Genomic DNA, 19,375 nt, shown 5'->3' on the forward strand with positions numbered 1-19,375 from the left:
GCGAGATAGATAACAGATGGATAGATGGATAGATAGATAGATAAATAGATAGATGATAGAATCTCACAATATCAAGTTTGGAAGATGTCTGTTTATTTCTATATGTATACCTTCCAAATTTGTCAAGTCAAAATACGCAGAATCAAAACCCTAAATATCACTACAAGACAAAACCCAAGAGTTGGCCCAAAGGAGCAGAGGCAGGACAAGCTTGCCTGTGGTTCCTCTAAATATCTGGCACTGGAAATGTTATCTCACATAAGCCTCAGATCTCAGAAGGCAGACACTGCCCCCATTTTACAGATGAGGAAATGGTGGCCTAGAGTTTAAATGGCCCAACTTTACACGACTGCTGAGGGGCAGGACCACATTCAAACTTAGATCCACGTGGGCTCAAACCCAGATTCTGTAATCATTTTTTTTTTTTTTTTTTTGCGGTACGCGGGCCTCTCACTGCTGTGGCCTCTCCCGTTGCGGAGCACAGGCTCCGGACGCGCAGGCTCAGCAGCCATGGCTCACGGACCCAGCCGCTCCGCGGCATGTGGGATTCTCCCGGACCGGGGCACGAACCCGTGTTCCCCTGCATCGGCAGGCAGACTCTCAACCACTGCGCCACCAGAGAAGCCGTGTAATCATTTTTATTAACATCTAACATGTCTTTTTTAATGTGTCTTCTGAGTGTCAATGAAAATGCTGTTTAAAAAAAACCAAACCAAACCAAAACAAAACCAAAAGAAGGAATGTTGCCCCCTCTCTTCTACACCTTGTAGTTGAGAGCAGGCGAACTACCCATTTATTGGTCTCAACCCTCTGTCCCCATCCTGGAGTCCCCTGCACCCCCGTGTTGTGTCTGACTCACGTTCCCGCAGACCTGCTTTATATGGAAGTTCTGTTCAGCGGCCTCAGGTTTCAAACACAAAATCTCCTGATGGGCAAACAGGCCCGAGGCCCCGAAGTCAGCTGCCTGGCCCGCTAACAATGAACAATGGAGGTAGAATGTCCTCTCCGTGTATATTCCCGAGAAATTTGTTACCCAGATCATTGGAACGAGCCAAGGACACCCCTTGCATCAACACTGGCCATCGCTGATGAATGCAGCCATTGTAGACACAGTCCCAGCCATGCCGAGGGGAAGATTCCTTCCACACAGACTGTTTTCTTTCTTTCTTTCCTTTTTAAATCATGTCACATGGTTCCTTCCCTCTGACATCAAATATCCTGCTGTTACTAGGAACAAGCTGGAATTCTCTTCTGATAAGGAAAGCTAACCAACAAGGCTAAGAGTCATTCATTCCTAGAAGGGGACGGTGACTTCAACCTGCCCTGCTGAGGGCCATGCATCTGATATAGACTTCTACGCTGCATTATTTGTAAAGCAAAAAAGGAAAAACTTAAGTCTCAATATCATCTTTATTCCTAACATGGGGTTCAACACTCTCCCACTGCACCCCACGCCACCCCACCAGACATTACTATTATTTTGGACTAAAAGACATTTATTTTTACTCATTTTTTGGCCTTGGATAAACAAACTGGACATGTTCGGAGGGTACTTTTCCCATCCCTCCGCTCTTATAACTCTATGATATTTGTATCATGGAACCATCTTGCTAAAACAGAGAGGGAATGTCATTTCATACCTGACAGTCAGACAGTCCTGGTTCGAGCCCTGGCTCCGATTCAGCCGTTACCCAGCCAGGTGATCTTAACCAAGTCTCCTCATGGCTTCTGCAAGCCCTGACAGCATCTTTGAGCAAATGAGGAAAAAGTATTCCTCTGGGGGAGAAGCAGTCCTGCCAGCACAGAGCTCGGCAAGTGTATCCCCAGCAGGACCCAGCTCCCACTGCCCTCAGGCCGGGCATAACCTGAACAGCCATTCACAAGTTCACAGCCATTCTCTTTTCCAACTTGTCAGTTGTGAAGTGGGATAGATAATAAGTCCACCAAACTCTTGTACCGATGAGGCTAAAATGACACACAGAATAGTTTATGAAGCCTGTCACGAGATTTCTGCAGCTCCGGTTTTACTCTACCTCACTTCCTAGGTCTCACCTAATACTCCTGATGAAAAGCAAAGACACAATTTACTTCTTTGAGATTGCTACTTCCCACACTCCCACACCCCGAGAACCAGCCCTTTTAGAATGTGATCAAAAGGCAGGGTGGGCTTGGTCAGTGTGCAGCCTGTGCAGCTGCACCGGGCCCCACGCTCAGAAAGGCCTTGCTCTTCGTTTAATGCTCTGATGTCACCATCTTGAAATTCTTAATTATTTTTGAACAAGGAGCCCTACACTTTCATTTTCCACTGAGCCCCACAAATTACATCTCTGGTCCTCCCAACAAGCCTTCAGAAGCACCAGATAGCCTTCTTACAGCCCACAAAAGATTGGGAAAGGAACATGGGACACGCCATCGCTCTGCCGAACGTGAAGGCCCCAGTCATAATTAGAGTGTGAGGCAGGATGGTGCACGGGACCCAAGAGCATGAGCTTTAGGAGGTAGACTGAGCTGGTGCAAACCTGCATCCTGCAAGACCACAGACAAATTCCCTAACCTGCCTGAATCCAGGCTTCCCCCTCTGTAAAGCAGACAACAAATGCCTGCTCTTCCCTGTGAATAATGAAGAAAGGTCTGTCAATGAAGAAGTTGTCTAGCACATGGCGGGTGCTCAACAAATGTGAGCCCCTCTCCCAGCTTGTTTCAGGAATGGATACTTCAAGATGGGCCAATGGACCACGTTCCAAAAGGCAGTGGGGTGATGGGGGCCCTGAGATCCCTTTGGCTCTTAAGATTGTATGATTCTCCATTAACCAAAACCTAGAAGCCAGCCTTCCTCCAGTCCATAGTTATTCAACCTCAATCTTTCTCTCTCTCTTTCTCTCTCTCTCTCTCTCTCTCTCTCTCTCTCCATTTCCACCCTTCTTGTCTTTGCTTTGCTTCATTCTGAACCCATGCTTCCTTCATGTAGTGGACAGCATGGCTGCCAACAGCCCTAGACTCACACTCTGTTGGCTTAGCAAACCCAGCAGGGAGAGACATCTCTCTCTCAATATCTATATATCAACCCAGGGAAAACTTTAATTGACCCTGCTTGGATTACATCCCCACTCCTGAACCAGTCACTAGTGCCAGAGTGACAGGGTGTGTGTCCACCCAAGGGCAGGACGACGGGGCTCAAGCTTCATGACTGACATCCCCCCGTGAGACCACATGAAATGGGGGAGGGGAAGTCCCCCAAAGGACGTAGGGATACCAGGCAGATAAATGCCACTCGTCCTCTGTGCTTTATGTGGTTTACTGCTCATTCGCAATAGGTGCCCAGAGAAATAAGGGGAGGGACAGGGAAATCGGGGAGTGTAGACAGTAGCACTTAAACCAGCCTTCACTGAAGGATGGGAAATAAGTGGCATATGTCATCAAAGACCATCTCTGTGAGGAAAGACAAAGACAAAGAGAAAACACAGGGTGTGTTCAAAGCTACTCGTTGCATGACTGCAACTAACCTCACATCTTTAAATTTTTTTTTTTTTTTTGTGGTATGTGGGCCCTCTCACTGTTGTGGCCTCTCCCGTTGCAGAGCACAGGCTCCGGACACGCAGGCTCAGCGGCCATGGCTCACGGGCCCAGCCGCTCCGCGGCATGTGGGATCCTCCCAGACCGGGGCATGAACCCGTGTCCCCTGCATCGGCAGGCGGACTCTCAACCACTGTGCCACCAGGGAAGCCTACATCTTATAAATTTTTAATAGCCATGCATTGATTTTTATACTTACCTTTTGTTTAGGCAAGCAACACTGGTTTTCCACTTCAGTGCTAATAGAAAGTTTCTTTTTGAAAAATAACTTTAAGCGAAAACAAAGTAGGTCAATTGAAAGAAAAATAATAAGCAAATAATAATAATGTAGACATAGATAGCTGTGGACATTCAGTGCATGTATTATGCCAATGACTGAAGTATGGGAAACATTAGTATATATACAGAACTTTTTCTCCCCAAGGAGCGGTAAAAACCAATAACTCTGCTATTGCTGGTCCATAGGTTTATCTCTGGCAAACTAAATATTATGTCTCTCATTGTGTGAATGGTAAAGCTTTTAGCCCAGATTGTCAAATGGATCTGTAATAAGATCCTAGAATCCTCAGCTTCTGGCCAAGAACACCTATTCTCTAGACATATTGTGTCTCGGGGCGAAGGTTGAAAACCAGCATTCCAGGACATTGGTCCACTGTATTACTCTCTGTTTCAGAGACAGACACACAAAGGTGGGGTTAATATGAAAATCACTTCTCCCCGAGCTGGCCGGGCTGATTGTCCTTGAGAACAGAGGGGGCCATTCTCCGTGGTCATCCAAGTCCGGCTGGCTCCAGGGAGCACCAGCCATCTCTCTGGGGCCAGAGTTTCCCCAGCTGATTTCCACATGTACCCATGTGTAAAGCGGCGGCTGGTCCCTCGTTTGGATGACTGCTTGGTCTTCCCGTTAGCTGCCAACTTCAGCCAGAGATAATTATTAAATGCCTATATTGTCCACTCAACCTTTTCAATTATTTTTTTCTAGGCCAAAGCGAAAGTTCTTCAGGGTTTTGATGCTGATCGAGATGCCAAAAAGCTGAACAAAGCCTGCAAAGGAATGGGTATGAAAGATACTTTGTTTGCTAATTTACTACTGAAGTTGATTAAACTTGATCTCATGTCCAAGTTTCCCACGATCTTAGGAAGATGACCTCCCACTTATCTCGTATCTTCCAAGCTAAGTTGATCACTTTTAAGGTTCCCTTTATAAAAGTTCCCAAAGTTATAAGCAGGTCCTATTACTTGTCAGGATTCAACATAATAGCTAGAAATTTAATATTATGACATTTAATTTGAACTTGAGTTGGGGGAAACTTCATGAGAAGTGTCATTCATACAATTCTAATGTCATCTAAACCCGCTGATGCCTTTTATGGGAGTCGGTAGGGAATCAGGGCTGATGAGAACTGGATTAGGGACCTGGAAGCTGTATCTACGAGCAGAGCAAGTGGAGATGAAACTGTGGCCGAGGTTGAGAATCAAGAGGCAACACTGGAGCAACTATTTACATCCAGGCCTAAGTGCATGGCCAAGGATGGGAGACTAAGCAAGAGATCAGGAGTCAGGTAAACCCAGGAACAAGGTGAGATGAGGGAGGGAGCGTCTAGGGCTAGGGCCATGAAAAGAGGCTCTGGAACCCAAGGAAGTCACTGATAAAACAAGGTTCTAGTCCCAGAAGCTTGGAAGAAGGTGGAATTTGAAGCTCAGATAGAAGGATTTACCTTGAGTGGGAGGGCGGAGGGGAGGGAGGGAAGACTGAGTGCAGAAATAGATACATTCATGGGTGTTGTAAGAGGAGAAGGGTGAAGGCAGTCATACCTAGTAATGGGACATGGCTCCATGAGTGTGAGGCAAAGTTATCTGCTAAAGACGTGGGTTTGACAATGGAGTATGGAGTTTGGGTGATAATTTGGAATACTAGCTCTTGAGTGGAAAAGAAGGCGGAGGTGGCCAGTATCGACTTCTCATGCTGAGAGCCCTACTGAATAAGAGAAGAAAAAGGAGGAGGCCAAAGAACAAACTTACCTGTCTTCAATGGTATCTTAAGTTCTGGAACTGTACAGAAAAGGCAGCTTTACAATAATAGGTAATGTTTATTGAACTCTTTTGCCATACATTTTGCATGCATTACTTCATTTGACAATAGCAAACCTCATTTAATTCTAATTTTCCAGATGGTTAAAGTGAGGCTCAGAGGGGCTAAATGACTTGTCCAGACTCACACATCTAGTGAGTAAGTGCTCAGGCCAGCATTAAGCCCAGGCAGGAGTTAATTTCCTGCTCTTGACCACCAGCTGATGACCTTCCTAGCTTAGGGCAGCTTTCATCTCCATGGGGGCCTTCAGAGCTCTTTAACACACATCTCACATTCACTCAACAAAGCAACAAACACTTATTAAGCACCTTCTGGAGGGTCACGTGTGACATGTTTAGGGACCTGCACTTTATTCTGAAACAAGGTGGAATCAAGCAAGAATTCATCTGGAAAGCAACATAGAGAGTTGACGGGAGGACGGTGGGAAGGGAGATAGGGGGACAAGTTCGGAGGTGACCAGGGGACAGATGATGAGGCTGCTGGGCAGTGAGTACAGACAAGAAGGAAAAGATTTGAGGCATTAATGGTCAGACACCACAGGGGTTGGTCACAGACCAGTCGGCGTGCGAGGTAAAGTGAGAAGTCAGAAAGAACCCCCAGGTTTCTGTCTCAGGGAACGAGATAGGTGTTATCATTCATCAAGAAAAGGAGTATAAAAGGAGCCCCCAGTGTGCTGGTGAACGTGTAGGTCTTACTTTAGACATGTTGAATTCAAGTGTCTGAGAAAATCCAGTGGAATGATCCTCGTTAGTAGAAATATGTCTAGAGCCCGGGAGAGAGATGGGGGCAGAGACGGTCGACTTGGGAGACACCAACACGTGGGTGGTGGTTGAAGCTATGGGTGAGGATGCACCCACCCAGGAAGTCTGTGTAAAGAGAGGAGAGATGCAGGAAATCCCAGCATTTAAAGCAAATGCAAAAGTGAGACCGGGAAGGAGTGGCCAAAGAGACAAGATGGGAAACAGGAGAGAATGTGTCTCCAGAAGTCTCCAAAGGGAAAAGAGAGTTCCCAGAAGAAAGGAGTGGGAACCTGAGGTCAAGTAAGATGAAGAGTGAGAGCTGGATTTTACAGCTAAGAATAAATTGACCATCTCTGCCAGAGTGGTTCTCAGCGGACAGCTGGAAGTAGAAGGCTCACTGCCCTTCACTGGGGTGAGAATGGGGATAAGGTTCTATCCCATCAGAGAAGAGAGAGGTTCACAGCTGGCAGAATGTTGAGGTGACGGGAGACTAGACACATAAAGAGGGAGTCCACTGAAAGGGAGAGCTTGTAAATACAGGAGGGAAAGGGGGTTGCTGACAAAAACAAGATTTTAGAAAGCCTGGAGGAGGGGGAAATTCAAAACACAGACATCAGGATTGACCTTGAATGGAAAGAGGAGGTGCGACTGAGAGCTGGAATTGATACATTCGTGGGGGTAACAGGGGAAGAACGTTGAAGGAGCTCTGGCTGGGCAATGTGACATTGCTCAGTAAGGTGGGAGGCGAGGTTATCTGCTCAAAGTGTTGGGTTTGACGATGTGGTATGAGGTGTGAGTGGTGCTTTGGCATAGACGTTGAGTAGAGATGACCAGGAAATGACTGCTGGTCCCCTGTGAGGTCTCCGTTGCCTAGAGAGACCACAATTTCACGTTGGCTCAGCCCACACGGCTCTGTGATTTTCTCCTGCAGCCTGAAGGGAGGACAGGGGAAATGGATGTTAGGTTGACCCCGGGTTTGCTGATCAGGGGTTCCAGAAGAACAAGAAAGTGAGGGCATTTGAGGGGGGCATTACCTTGGGAGAAAAAAGATAGAGGGACCAAGGGGCAAGGTTGATTAATTTCCTCAACTTTATTTTCTTACATCTACTGGGGAACTTTTAATATTCTAGGCATTGAGCCAAGCACTTTATATACAAAATCTCATTAAGTTATTCTCACAAAAATCCACTTTTCAGATGAGGAAAGAGGCTGTGACAAGTTAAGCAGCCCAAAGCCACAACCCCGTAAGTGGTGAACACTGGGATGGAACCAATTCCTATCATTGCCTGAAGCACAGAGGCAGCGGGTGGGACAGGGCTGAGAAGACATGGCTGGTAGGAGCCATCTCAGTCCACAGGCTGTTGTATTAAATTTTCCTTTTCCTTATCGTGCTGTAATTCACCTAGCATAAAATCCACCCTCTGACGGCGTATAATTTAGTGGCGTTTAGTATATTCACAGGATTGTGTAATCATCACCTCTAATTCCAGAACATTTTCATCACCTAAAAGAAACCCCACATAGATTCACAGCCACTCCCGCTTTATCCTCCCTTCAGGTCCAGTCAATCACTGGTCCACTTTCTGTCTCTATGGAGTTGCCTATTCTGGGCGTTTCATGCACCTGGAATTATACAATAGGTGGCCTCTTGCGTCTGGCTTCTTTCACTTGGCGTAATGTTTTATGAAGACAAGTGCCAGATTTTTACTTAGAGGTACATTAGTGCAGATCTGCTTTCCTAGGAATGGGTACTGTGGTAGAATAAAGATGGCCATAAACTCTTTGTGTGACTCCAGAGAAAAGAACTGGGATCCACAGCGGAAGTTCTAGGAAGACATCTTTTGCTTCTGTATAAGGAACTATCTAACTATAGAACAGTCTGCCTTGCCCAAGAAATGCTGAAGTCCCAAAGGAGCTGGGGTGGGAGACAATCTGGTAGGAAAGTGGTAGAAGGGATTTCTCCAGAGTAAGTATTGTTGAATAAATGGGTGGGGTGGGACTGGAAATGAAGGATGACAAGCAGGTTGCTTGGTTTGGGGGCATCAGAGGAAAGCTCAGCAGAGAGGAGCTGGTCCTTGCTCACATCCTGGCTAATCCTGTACTCGGACAACAGCTGTTGGGAGGTACGTTTGCCTGCAAGTGTCAGGATGTTTATAGTTCTGAGCTGTGCTGAGCGGCTAGGCCAGCCTCACAGGTGTCTCCCTGCTGCCTCTCGAGTGACGGCCTGGCATCTGGATGTGGGCTGGAGACAGGAGCTGAAGTGGGTGTGGGAATGAGTCAGCTGTGGTTTATGACAAATCCCCAAGCTCTCAGCCACCACACTAGTTTAGTTCGCCAAGCACAGATGGGGCACCTACTGAATGCCAGCCATGCCGTGCACTCCACCCCCTCCTGTGGGTGCGGCCACAAGGCGAGGCCATTCTCGTGCTGGTGACTGTTGAAGAGCCCCTTCTAGGTGCCAAGCTCTGTGCTGGGTACCACACGCACATCACCTGGTGTAACCCTACCAACAACCCTGTAAAGTTGTACTATAATGACAACAGATGAGAATGCCGAGGCTCAGAGGTTAAATACTTGCCCAAGGTCAAAAAGATATGAGATGAGGGTAGGGTGGTTGCAACCTAGGGCCATCTCGAAAAGATATCATTTGGATGAAGGTCTAGAATTCCCACCTCTACTAATAAGAGCAAGCCCAAGCAGAATCGTACCATTGGCAAAATTCGTCTGCAAGATCTTGTTGCTATACCAGCCCTGCAAGGTCTGGATTTAAATGTCTAGGGCCATGCTGTCCAACAGCCACCAAGGTGAGGCATACAGGTCACTTTTAATATTTTTTTAAACAGACCTCTCTCAAACCGCTTTTTTTTTTGGCCACGAGGCACGTGGGATCTTTGTTCCCCGACCAGGGATCATACCCACACCCCCTGCATTGGAAGCTCAGAGTCTTAACCACTGGACTACCAGGGAAGTCCCTATTTTTAATTTTTGAGAAGCCAATTTTTTTTAAAAATGCTGGTGAAATTAATTATACTTTAGCTAACTCAATACTGTATCAAAAATATCATTTCAACAGATAGTTAATATCAAAGTTATTCATGAGATACTTGACGTCCCGTTTTTTGAATTAAGTCTCCAAAAGACCGTATGTATTCTACACTTGCAGAGCATTTCAACCTGACCAGCCACGCTTTGAGTCCTCAACAGCCACATGCATCCACTGTATCAGGTAGAGTGAGGTCAGAGGTCCTAGGCCTCAAAACGTTCATGTGCACTCCTCAGCCGTTCACCCACCTGTGCAAGTCAAAGTAATAAGAATGCTGTACCATAAAATAACATTTGATTCTTACAAATATCGTAAAACTGACAATTTCCTTGTTTGTGGTTTCTTTGGTGCCCCTGCTTTCCTGGCTCCTAAGTACCTGCTTGGTCTGGGTCTTGGTTAACCCAGAACCCCCGACGCTGACACTGTCAGGAGTTCCTCTCAGGGCTCCATGCCCACCCTGTTGCCCCCATCCCAGCAAGGCCCTTCTGAAGATGACGTGTGGATAGTGTGTGGACCCCAACATTCATTATCCTCTCTCTCTTTTTTTTTTTTTTTCTCGGTACGCGGGCCTCTCACTGTTGTGGCCTCTCCCGTTGCGGAGCACGGGCTCTGGACGCACAGGCTCAGCGGCCATGGCTCACGGGCCCAGCCGCTCCGCGGCACGTGGGATCTTCCCGGACCGGGGCACGAACCCGTGTCCCCTGCGTCGGCAGGCGGACTCTCAACCACTGCGCCACCAGGGAAGCCCCTATTATCCTCTCTGAAATGTAAGAGGATGTTTGTCGTTCTCCCTCCGAGAAACACAAAAACAGGGGCTTAGAGGGAAAAGCTGCTATGGAGCTGCTATGGGCAGAGACGGCTGTGGCTAGCTTTGGGGCCTGCTGGGAAGAGGCTCACTCATTAGGCACCAGAGTCCCAGGGGTATCGGGGAGGGAACTTCAAACCCAGAGGTCCCCACCCTGCTGAAACTCAGCTCGGGGTGTTCCCAGAAAATGGCTGGACGAGCCAAAGCCAGGAGGCCCTGCAGCACTCCCGGGGTTGACGGTCACCCAGTTCTGACCTCTACTGTGTAATTACTGCGTCAGATGAACAGTCAGAGCTGAGGTTCCTTCTTTTCTCATTTTTTTTAAAAAGTCTTTCCCAGAACCACTGGGGACTGGCCCTAGTGCCTCAAATCATTGTAAACGTTTACAGGAAATCGTTCCACTGCACAGACTGCTTATGTGACACACATACTGTGAAATGTAAAATGAGGTCACTGTTCGGTAAATCGCTTCTCGGTCGGGTAGTGGGAACAGCTCCCTGGATAAACCCGATACCCGGACTCAAAGGGCTCAAGAGAAATCTAGTCATTTCCAGGCTCTCCCCCACCTCCCGGCTGCTGCTGGGACATCCCCAGACTGCTTTGCTTTCTGCTCTCCTTTAAAAAAAAAACACTCAGGAAGAAAAGTCTAAAAAACCTTATTTTAAAAATTTTAGCTCAATTTTCCTGAATTATGCAGATATGGGTTGACTATAGCGACAGAGTAGAGGATTTCCTATTGGTCCCTGCTACGTGCAGGCCACGTGAGTAGCACACACAGCTTACAACCATGCAGAGACCAGCTCCATCATAACGCAGTGCAAACTTCTCCACGCATGCAACTCCACACTCGTTCACTCAGCAGGCCAAGTCTGATGAATACTGAGGGCCTTCTCTGGATATTGCAATGAGCAAAGCCCCCTGCCCCCGTGGGACTTGCAGTGTCGGGTGGCAGAGACAGGACAGAGGAGGAGGACAGGTAATGTGAGGGACACCGGCAGGTGTCCCAGAAAAGTCCAGCGAGTTGAGTCCTGAAAGAAGAATGGGAATAAAGGTGAGGGCCGAAGCTAAAGACGTTGCAGGCAGAGGCAAGAGCCCAGGCTGTTATTCTGGATTTGAAGGAGCCTAGGTGGAAAGGTTCAGGCTGATCTGCTCCACAGAAAGGCCACTCTGGAGACTGTGAATGCTGATTGGAAAAGGTGAGAGTAAGACAGGAACACCATCTGGGGATCAGCTCTGGTGAATGATACGACAGAGGTGAGGATGGAGAGCGATGGGTGGGTCTCAGGGCTACCAAGGAGGTGAATGGTGAGGTCTTCGTGGTGACAAATTAGATGTGGGGCGAGGGGAAAGAGAGAGCCAGGGGTGAGCACCCGCACCCCTCCATTCCTGGCTGGCATAATACAGCGAATGGGCCACCTGGGAGGCAGGAAGCCTCCTTCCAGAGATGACAACTGTAAGGGTAAAGGTCTGAGATGCGGAGGCCCTAGACCTGGGCTAGAGCAGCCCATGTGAGAAAAAAAAAAAGTTGGGGGACTGGATTCAGAGATTTTTTTTTTTTTCTTTTTTTGCGGTACGCGAGCCTCTCAGCGCTGTGGCCTCTCCCGTTGCGGAGCACAGGCCCCGGACGCGCAGGCTCAGCGGCCATGGCCCACAGGCCCAGCCGCTCCGCGGCACGTGGGATCCTCCTGGACCAGGGCACGAACCCGCGTCCCCCGCATTGGCAGGCGGACTCTCAACCACTGCGCCACCAGGGAAGCCCCAGAGATTTTTTATGAGAAAAAGAAATCCCTTTTGAGGTGAGATTTCTGGCACTCCCCTGGTTAAAAAGAAACAATGTCACAGAGGAAGTAACTGGATACACAGTACGCAGGTGAGGCTACAGGAGGAAATGAAGAGGAAGGACAGAAGTAAGTGCTGGAAGTGAGCCGGAATGAGGCAGGCAACGAATGCTGACTATTTTTGCAAGTGAACTCATCCTAGAATTTTCTGTTTCTCCAACTGGAATCAGAGAGCTAGATCTTCCCAGAACCGTAAAGGTGGAACTAGTCCTTGAGACTAGGTGAACAGTCCACAGACACAGAGCTGGTGGCTGTCCTAGGAGCAGCGCACAGCTCTCTCACCCCTGGGTCAGAGCAGTCTTTCTAAGTCCCAGCACTGGCTTTCCAAACATGGCATTGAGGGCTGGGGCCAGAGTCAAACGCTTGAAGTCTTTGGCAACACCCCTTTTTCTTCCCTTCCGCATCTCCAGCCAGGTCCCCCTTCAGCCCTTCCCGCAACCTTGACCCAGATTTCTCCTGTTCCCAACCCGTCTATCAAAATGCATCTGCCCCGTGTTTTGTTCCTTCAGGATCCTGATCTCTCAGCGGAACAGGAGCTAATGTACAAGTCCAACCAATTCAATTCCACTGAAAAATTGCCAAGTGTGCTATTTACAGGCAGCAGACATTGAGAGGAGGGCCAGGAACAGGCTAATGTAGGAAATCTCCAGACTTTGGGCTGTGAAGAGGGTTTTTTTAATTCCTTTCTTGAAGTCTTGAGATACTGCTGAGGACAGTGGATGGACTGGCTTCCTAGGGCTGCCATAACAAAGTACCACACACTGGGTGTCTTTAAACAGACATTTATTGTCTCTCAATTCCGGAGGCCAGGAGTCTGAAACCAAGAAGCCAGCAGGCCATCCTCCCGCAAGGTGCTAGGGAAGGACCATTCTAGGCCTCTCTTCTAGCTTCTGGTAGCCGCAGGCGTTCCCTGGCTTGTAGATGCACCACTCCAATCCTCCGAACTCACACGGAGTTCTCCTGTGTCCCTTCACACCATCTCCCTCTGTGTGAGTCTCTCTCTGTGCCCAAATTGACACTTTTTATAAAGACACCAGTTATATTGGATTAGGTCCCACCCTAATGATTTCATTTTCACTCGATTATTTACATACCTTAGAATGTGACCTATTTCCAAATAAGGTCACACTCTAAGGTACTGGGGGTTAGGACTTCAATGTATTTGGGGGAGACACAATTTAACACATAATAGTAGGTGTCCCGCAACAGCCAGGTTACAAGAGAGGAGTCAGATGGGAGGTCTGCCAGTGCCAGGATGGACAAAGTGATAATATTCGAACAGAGCTTTACTATTGTCTAGATACGAATTTTTAGAGTCTCTGTCTCATCCTCTCACAGCCCCTATGCGATCAGACCGTCATAACTTCCTTCTACCAGAGAGTAAAAGTGAGACTTGGAGCAGCACTGCCCAAAAGAAACATAATGCAAGCCACACATGGAATTTCCAAATTTCCAGAAGCCACATTTTTTAAAAGTAGAAAGAAACAAGTGAAATTAATTTTAATAATATATTTTGTTTAACTAAAGACATTAACATGTAATCAGTATAAAAATTATTGAGATAGTGCTTCCCTGGTGGCGCAGTGGTTAAGAATCCGCCTGCCAATGCAGGGGACACGGCTTCAAGCCCTGGTCCGGGAAGATCCCACATGCCGCAGAGCAACTAAGCCCGTGCGCCACAACTACCGATCCTGCGCTCTAGAGCCCTCCAGCCACAACTACTGAAACCCGCGTGCCTAGAGCCCGTGGTCTACAAGAGAAGCCGCCGCAATGAGAAGCCTGCGCACCGCAACAACGATCCAATGCAGCCAAAAATAAATCAATAAAACAAATAATTTTTAAAAAATTAAAAAAAATTATTGAGATATTCTACACCCTTTTTTTACACCAAGTCTTTGAAATCCAGTATGCATTTCACAAAAACACATAACTATTAAAACCTTAAACGGTCCTAAAATGATCTTTCATTCCTTCAGTGGTATGCATAGTACCACACCCTAGAAGAGCAGATCTGACAGGCAAGACGGACCCAACAGCCCCACTCACCCAAGGAAGACGGCAGTATGTGGCACCTAATAGTACACGCTACCTTTCAGTGACCACTCCCTATGGCCTAGGTACCAAGCTTAGAATGTCACATACATGCAATCTTATGTATATATTATATATATATAATCTGATGAAAGCTTACCTAACATGCAGTGACTCTAGAGATATATAAACAATGCTCTTTAGAGGAACGGCGGGAGCAGAAACGTAATGTTTCAGGATTTCTGAAAGTGCCTGACCTACCGACAAATGTGGCTCTGGTGAGGTGAGTGAGGCTGGGTGCGTTTGTGTGCAGAGATGGGTCTAGAAGAGCAGTTTGAGACCGTGCTTCAGGAAGTCTCAATGTCACACTAAGGAACAATGATTTAGTTCTGGAAATCATGAAGCATCACTAGAGGTTTTAAAATTAGGGAGTGAAATGAGCACACGCGTACTTCCAGATGATGATTCTGACGGCAGTGTGGAAGGCAGGCTGCAGAGACCAGAGCCTGGTGTCAGGGAGGATGAAAACCAGCAGGCCTGTTACGCAGGGGCAGGGGGAATGAAGAGGGCGGAGTCATCTCGTAGCTGAGACAGATGGGCGTGGCGGTGTCGGAAAATAAAAGAAACGGAAGGTGGGCCCTCAAAAGGGACTTTGGATTTTCTAATTCAGGTGATGCCACACACTGAGATGAAATTAACGGGGTGGGGAGTGGATTCAAGGATAGACGGGATGAGCTCTGCTTTAGCTCCGTGGGGAATTGAAAGGCCTTGGGATCTCCATGGGAAGCTGGCCACAGGCAGCTGGAAATAAGATCTAAACTCAGGAAGGGTAAGGGCTGGAGGTGCTAGTTTAGGATTCATCAGCCAAAGGGCAATGGTCACGGGTTGGGGTGGGGGGAGTGATGGCAATTAGCAAGGAGACCTGGCAGCTGAGTGTAGAGGGCAGGTAGAAGAAGGGCTGATGAAGGATGCTGAGAGGGAGATGGTCGAGGGGCTGAAGGGAGGAACGGAGGACAGAGGCAAAGCACTCAAGCAGAGAACAGTCGACAAATTCCAATACTGCCGAACAGTAATGTACATGCGGGAACTAAGAAGAGGGTCTGAGCTGTGCCTCAGTTTCCTCCTCTGTAACTATGAGTTGGAGCCAGAAGGCTTCTGATGCTCCTTCCAGCTCAGTCACTGGGGTGACAGCCCAGGGACAGTGGCCTCAGCACAAGTCTTGCCTGGATCTGAGGCAGCCCTGGGGCACTTGGTCATGTATGCTCCCCGGTGTCCCAGTACCCATGTGCACCTCAGGGCAACCATGGACCCCTACTTGGATTTCATTCTCACAATAGCCTTGTCTATTATCACCCCCATCTTATAGGTGGGAAAACTGAGGCTTGGTGAGGCTAATTATTTGCCTGATGTCATAGGGTTTAAGGGATTTGAATCCAGCCCCAAGAAACTGAATTCAGGGTTCGCTGATCAAATAGTCTTTCTCACCCTCACACCTGCAACACCTGGGTCATCTTTCCAATCCTGTCTCCAGGTTCAAAAAATGATACGCTCCCCTTCTTTCTTAGTCATTATCATTTCAGTGCTGATCAAATACCTACAATGAACAAGTATTACTATGAACATCAGGGAAAAAATCGTTTTAGGAAGAGTGTGATTCAAAAGAGTTTAAAGGGGAACTGCCCCACATGCTCCCAATTAGGACTTCTCTCCTGAGATTAACAAGTTTATGGTTGGGCTTGATACTATAGCAACTTGGGTCTATATCTTTTTTTTTTTTTGCGGTACGCGGGCCTCTCACTGTTGCAGCCCCTCCCGTTGCGGAGCACAGGCTCCGGACGCGCAGGCTCAGCGGCCATGGTTCATGGGCCCAGCCACTCCGCGGCATGTGGGATCTTCCCAGACCGGGGCACGAACCCTTGTCCCCTGCAAAGGCAGGCGGACTCTCAACCACTGCGCCACCAGGGAAGCCCTGGGTCTATATCTTAATCTCTTCCACTCCATTTTAAGTACCTGCAGACCAAGGAACATACCATATTTTTTTTTTTTTACAGTTTTTTTGAGGTATAAGTCACACACCATACAATTCACCCATTTAAAGTGTTCAATTCAGTTGTTTTTAATGTATTCACAGAAATATGAAACCATCACCACAATTTAGAACATTTTCATCACTTTAAAAAGAAACCTCCTACACTTTAGCTATCACACCTCTGCCCACCCCCTCCCCAGCCACTGTTCTACTTTCTGTCTCTATAGATTTCCCTATTCCGGACTTCCATATGAATGGAATCATAATATGTGGCCTTCTGCGATTGGCTTCTTTCACTTAGCAAAATGTGTTTAAGGTCCATCGCATTCATACTGTAGAATGTGTCAGTACTCCATTCCTTTTTCTGGCCAAGTAATATTCCACTGCATGGATATAGCACCTTTTAATTATCCACTGTCCACTGATGGACATTCAGGTGGTTTGCACATTTTGACTATTATGAATGATGCTGCTATGAACATCTGAATACAAGTTTTGTGTAGACATAAGTTTTCATTTCTCTTGCATTTATGCCAAGGAGTGAAATTAAGGAATAGACCATATTCGTTCCTCTTTCCGCTACAATGCCTAGCGTTGTGCTTCAGGCAGTGTGAGGCCTCAGTGGATATTTGTCAAGTGAGTGAAAAGAATACAGTTCTCAGCATAAGATGTTAAAGCCAAAGCGTCCACCTAGGTTCCACCAAAGCCTGTGACCACCACCCTGGCTTCCCCAGATTGACTAAAATAAACGTCCATCTTGTTTCTTGCTCATTGTGATTTTGCCTCTTTCTCCTGCACTTCAGGAACTGATGAAGCCACCATCATTCAAATCCTATCAAGCAGGACATCGAATGAGAGGCAACAAATAAAACAAAAGTACAAGACAACGTATGGCAAGGTGACGCCGAGGGTCCTCGGCCGTGTGCGCACGGCCTTGGTCTTGACTGTCTCTTCTGCTTCTTTTATGTTCCCAAGACAGTGAGGACTATCCTTAAAGCTTTATTGAATTAGCCCAAGAGAAACAAAATGAAACAACCATTTAAAACTTTAATTGACTTCAGAAAAACTGAAATGGCCTTGTTAACAGCCTGTACAATCAATACTGGTTAACTCATTATTTTTCCAATTGACTTCTTTTTAAGTTGATTCCTCAGTCTTTTTTCCCACTCATTTGGATTAATTCCACATATTAACTTATAGATAGGCCAGGGATTTGAAAACCAGTTTTCACAGGTGGGTCTTTATGTAAGAATTCTTCATTTATTCAGGTGTCTTCAAGAATGATATATTCTTCATAAGTGATTGTTACAAAAACTAAAAAACCAAAACCAAAAAACCCTCCATTTCGTTAAGCATCAACGCCTTTTTCTTTCTTTGCGTATCTTTTCTTTCATTCTTCTTGTTGATGGTGTTACATTTAGAAATCTTTAAGAATGCATTAGGCTTTCTGTTTTCTTTATTAATATAGCATGAACACGATCTGACATTTTCTTAATGTCATTAGAATTATCAGTTTGCCAAATAAATATGAATTATTATGCTGCATTCTAATCCAAATTTATACTTCCTTTACAGTTTCAGTAACTCTATGTATAAATAGATATAGAGATAGAGGTGGATTTTCTTACTTATTTGTCACTGGGGAAGCAACAATCTCTCTAGGCCTTGGTCTCCTCACAAAATGAAAATGGTAATTTGCCTCCCTTCTCAGCCTGCTGTGAGAATCAAGCAGGGTAATGCTGGCGCCTACCAGTAAAGGGAGGCTGTGATAGGTGTGATTGTCTCCACCTTACAGAGAGAAAAAGTGGAGCGCATCTGTTTAAATGACTCATGCAAAACCACACACTTAGTAGGAAAAAGAACCAGCATTCAAATCTAAGTCTTCCATCTCCAGGGCCAGCCTCTACTCCTGAAGAATCCATTGCCATGAGAGGAGCTGTTTATCTATACATTAAACGGTCCAGACAGCTGTGCTTTTGTAGTTCTTCTGCTTCCCTCTTCACAATCAGGCTTGTCGATGTCACTCATTGATGACCTTGGTGAAAATAAGTGCAGCTTCAGTTCAGCTGCATTTAATTGAATTGAATGACATTGAACTTTCATCCTTGTCAGCGCGCCTGACTATAGCATCCTCTCAAGTGCTGTGTCTACTTATATCCTACCGATACGGAAAGTCAGATACAGGCATCTTAAGCTTTGGTGTAAAATAAAATAAGTGTAAATGGGTTCAAAGTGAGGACTCAGGGGCTCTGTTGCACAAAACTCTGCAACACCTACATCTGCCAATCATTTGCTTACTTTCCAATTCTCAGCTGTGTTTCAAACAGCTGGAACTGCCAAAGAGGTGATCGAGAATCATATCACAAAGCTAGAAGACATTAGAGACAATCAAATCTAAAGTCAGCTGAGCTCCAAAGAGAATAAGTATCCCAAGGTGACACAGCTAGTTAGCAGGAAACCAGGATTAGAGCCGAAGAATCCTGAGCTGGCTCCTAGGTCCAAACAGAATGTAAACACACAAGGATTTGTTTTCAACCTTGTGACGTACGAGAGCAGCCAGCTGGGATTTCTCTGCTCTACGGTTCTATATAATGCCCATCTGACTTGGAAAAATATTTCCAGTCTTCAGGTTGATCCACACCAGAGTACTGACCAAAGGCCTGTCTTCACAAGATCAGGTTAGCTGCAGCAGCTGCCATGGGATGGAGCCAGGAATATCACAACCTGCTATTAAGACTGCAGATCCCAGGACCTTGGGCAAAAATCTTCTGGGATTTTCCTCCCAGGTCTGGAGCTCAGAGGTTCATTTGAGAAATAGTTGATTTGCCTTCTCTCTGAAAGTTCCTTTCAACATGAAATAATCATCATCATCACTTATTGAACATTGAAAATGTGCCAGGCACTGTGTTCAGTGTTTACAAGGACTGTCTTATTTAATTCTCCCAACAACCTTAAGAAGTAAGTCTTATTATTCTTCCCATTTTTCAGAGAAGGAAACTGACAGTTGGTGAAATTAAGCACATTTCCCAGGTCGCAGAGCTACGTGACTGTGTTGTTAGACATCATGCCATGGTGCTGAGTAGCCAGGCCCACCCCATGCTGTAATTTGGTCTATCGGCTTCCAGTCTGACCCACACGGGGCTGTCTCTGTGTGAAGGTCCTTGCTCTGAGGTCCTGCATTTAACTTGGGACATTGATGACTCTAGTTGGACTGAACGCCCATT

General features: G+C 46.6%; 2 protein-coding genes across 2 annotated transcripts in view; one reads left to right on the forward strand and one right to left on the reverse strand.

The window, feature by feature from the left end:
* ANXA13 (annexin A13) overlaps nt 1-19,375 on the forward strand; it is a gene marked incomplete at its 5' end in the record, with an annotated part of 55,993 nt that overhangs the window by 18,681 nt on the left and 17,937 nt on the right. Inside the window, 2 exons of the mRNA XM_079901371.1 lie at nt 4,556-4,631; nt 16,955-17,049. Of these exons, the coding sequence (XP_079757497.1) occupies nt 4,556-4,631; nt 16,955-17,049 (171 nt within the window). The remainder of the gene's footprint in view (nt 1-4,555; nt 4,632-16,954; nt 17,050-19,375) is intronic.
* Nucleotides 11,194-19,375, reverse strand: part of NTAQ1 (N-terminal glutamine amidase 1) — a 247,813-nt gene continuing 239,631 nt past the window's right edge. The window contains exon 7 of the mRNA XM_079901368.1: nt 11,194-11,281. The gene's annotated coding sequence lies outside the window, so the exon portion shown is untranslated. The remainder of the gene's footprint in view (nt 11,282-19,375) is intronic.

The sequence above is a fragment of the Stenella coeruleoalba genome, assembly GCF_951394435.1.
Source record: "Stenella coeruleoalba genome assembly, chromosome: 17".
Classification (NCBI taxonomy): Eukaryota; Metazoa; Chordata; class Mammalia; order Artiodactyla; family Delphinidae; genus Stenella; species Stenella coeruleoalba.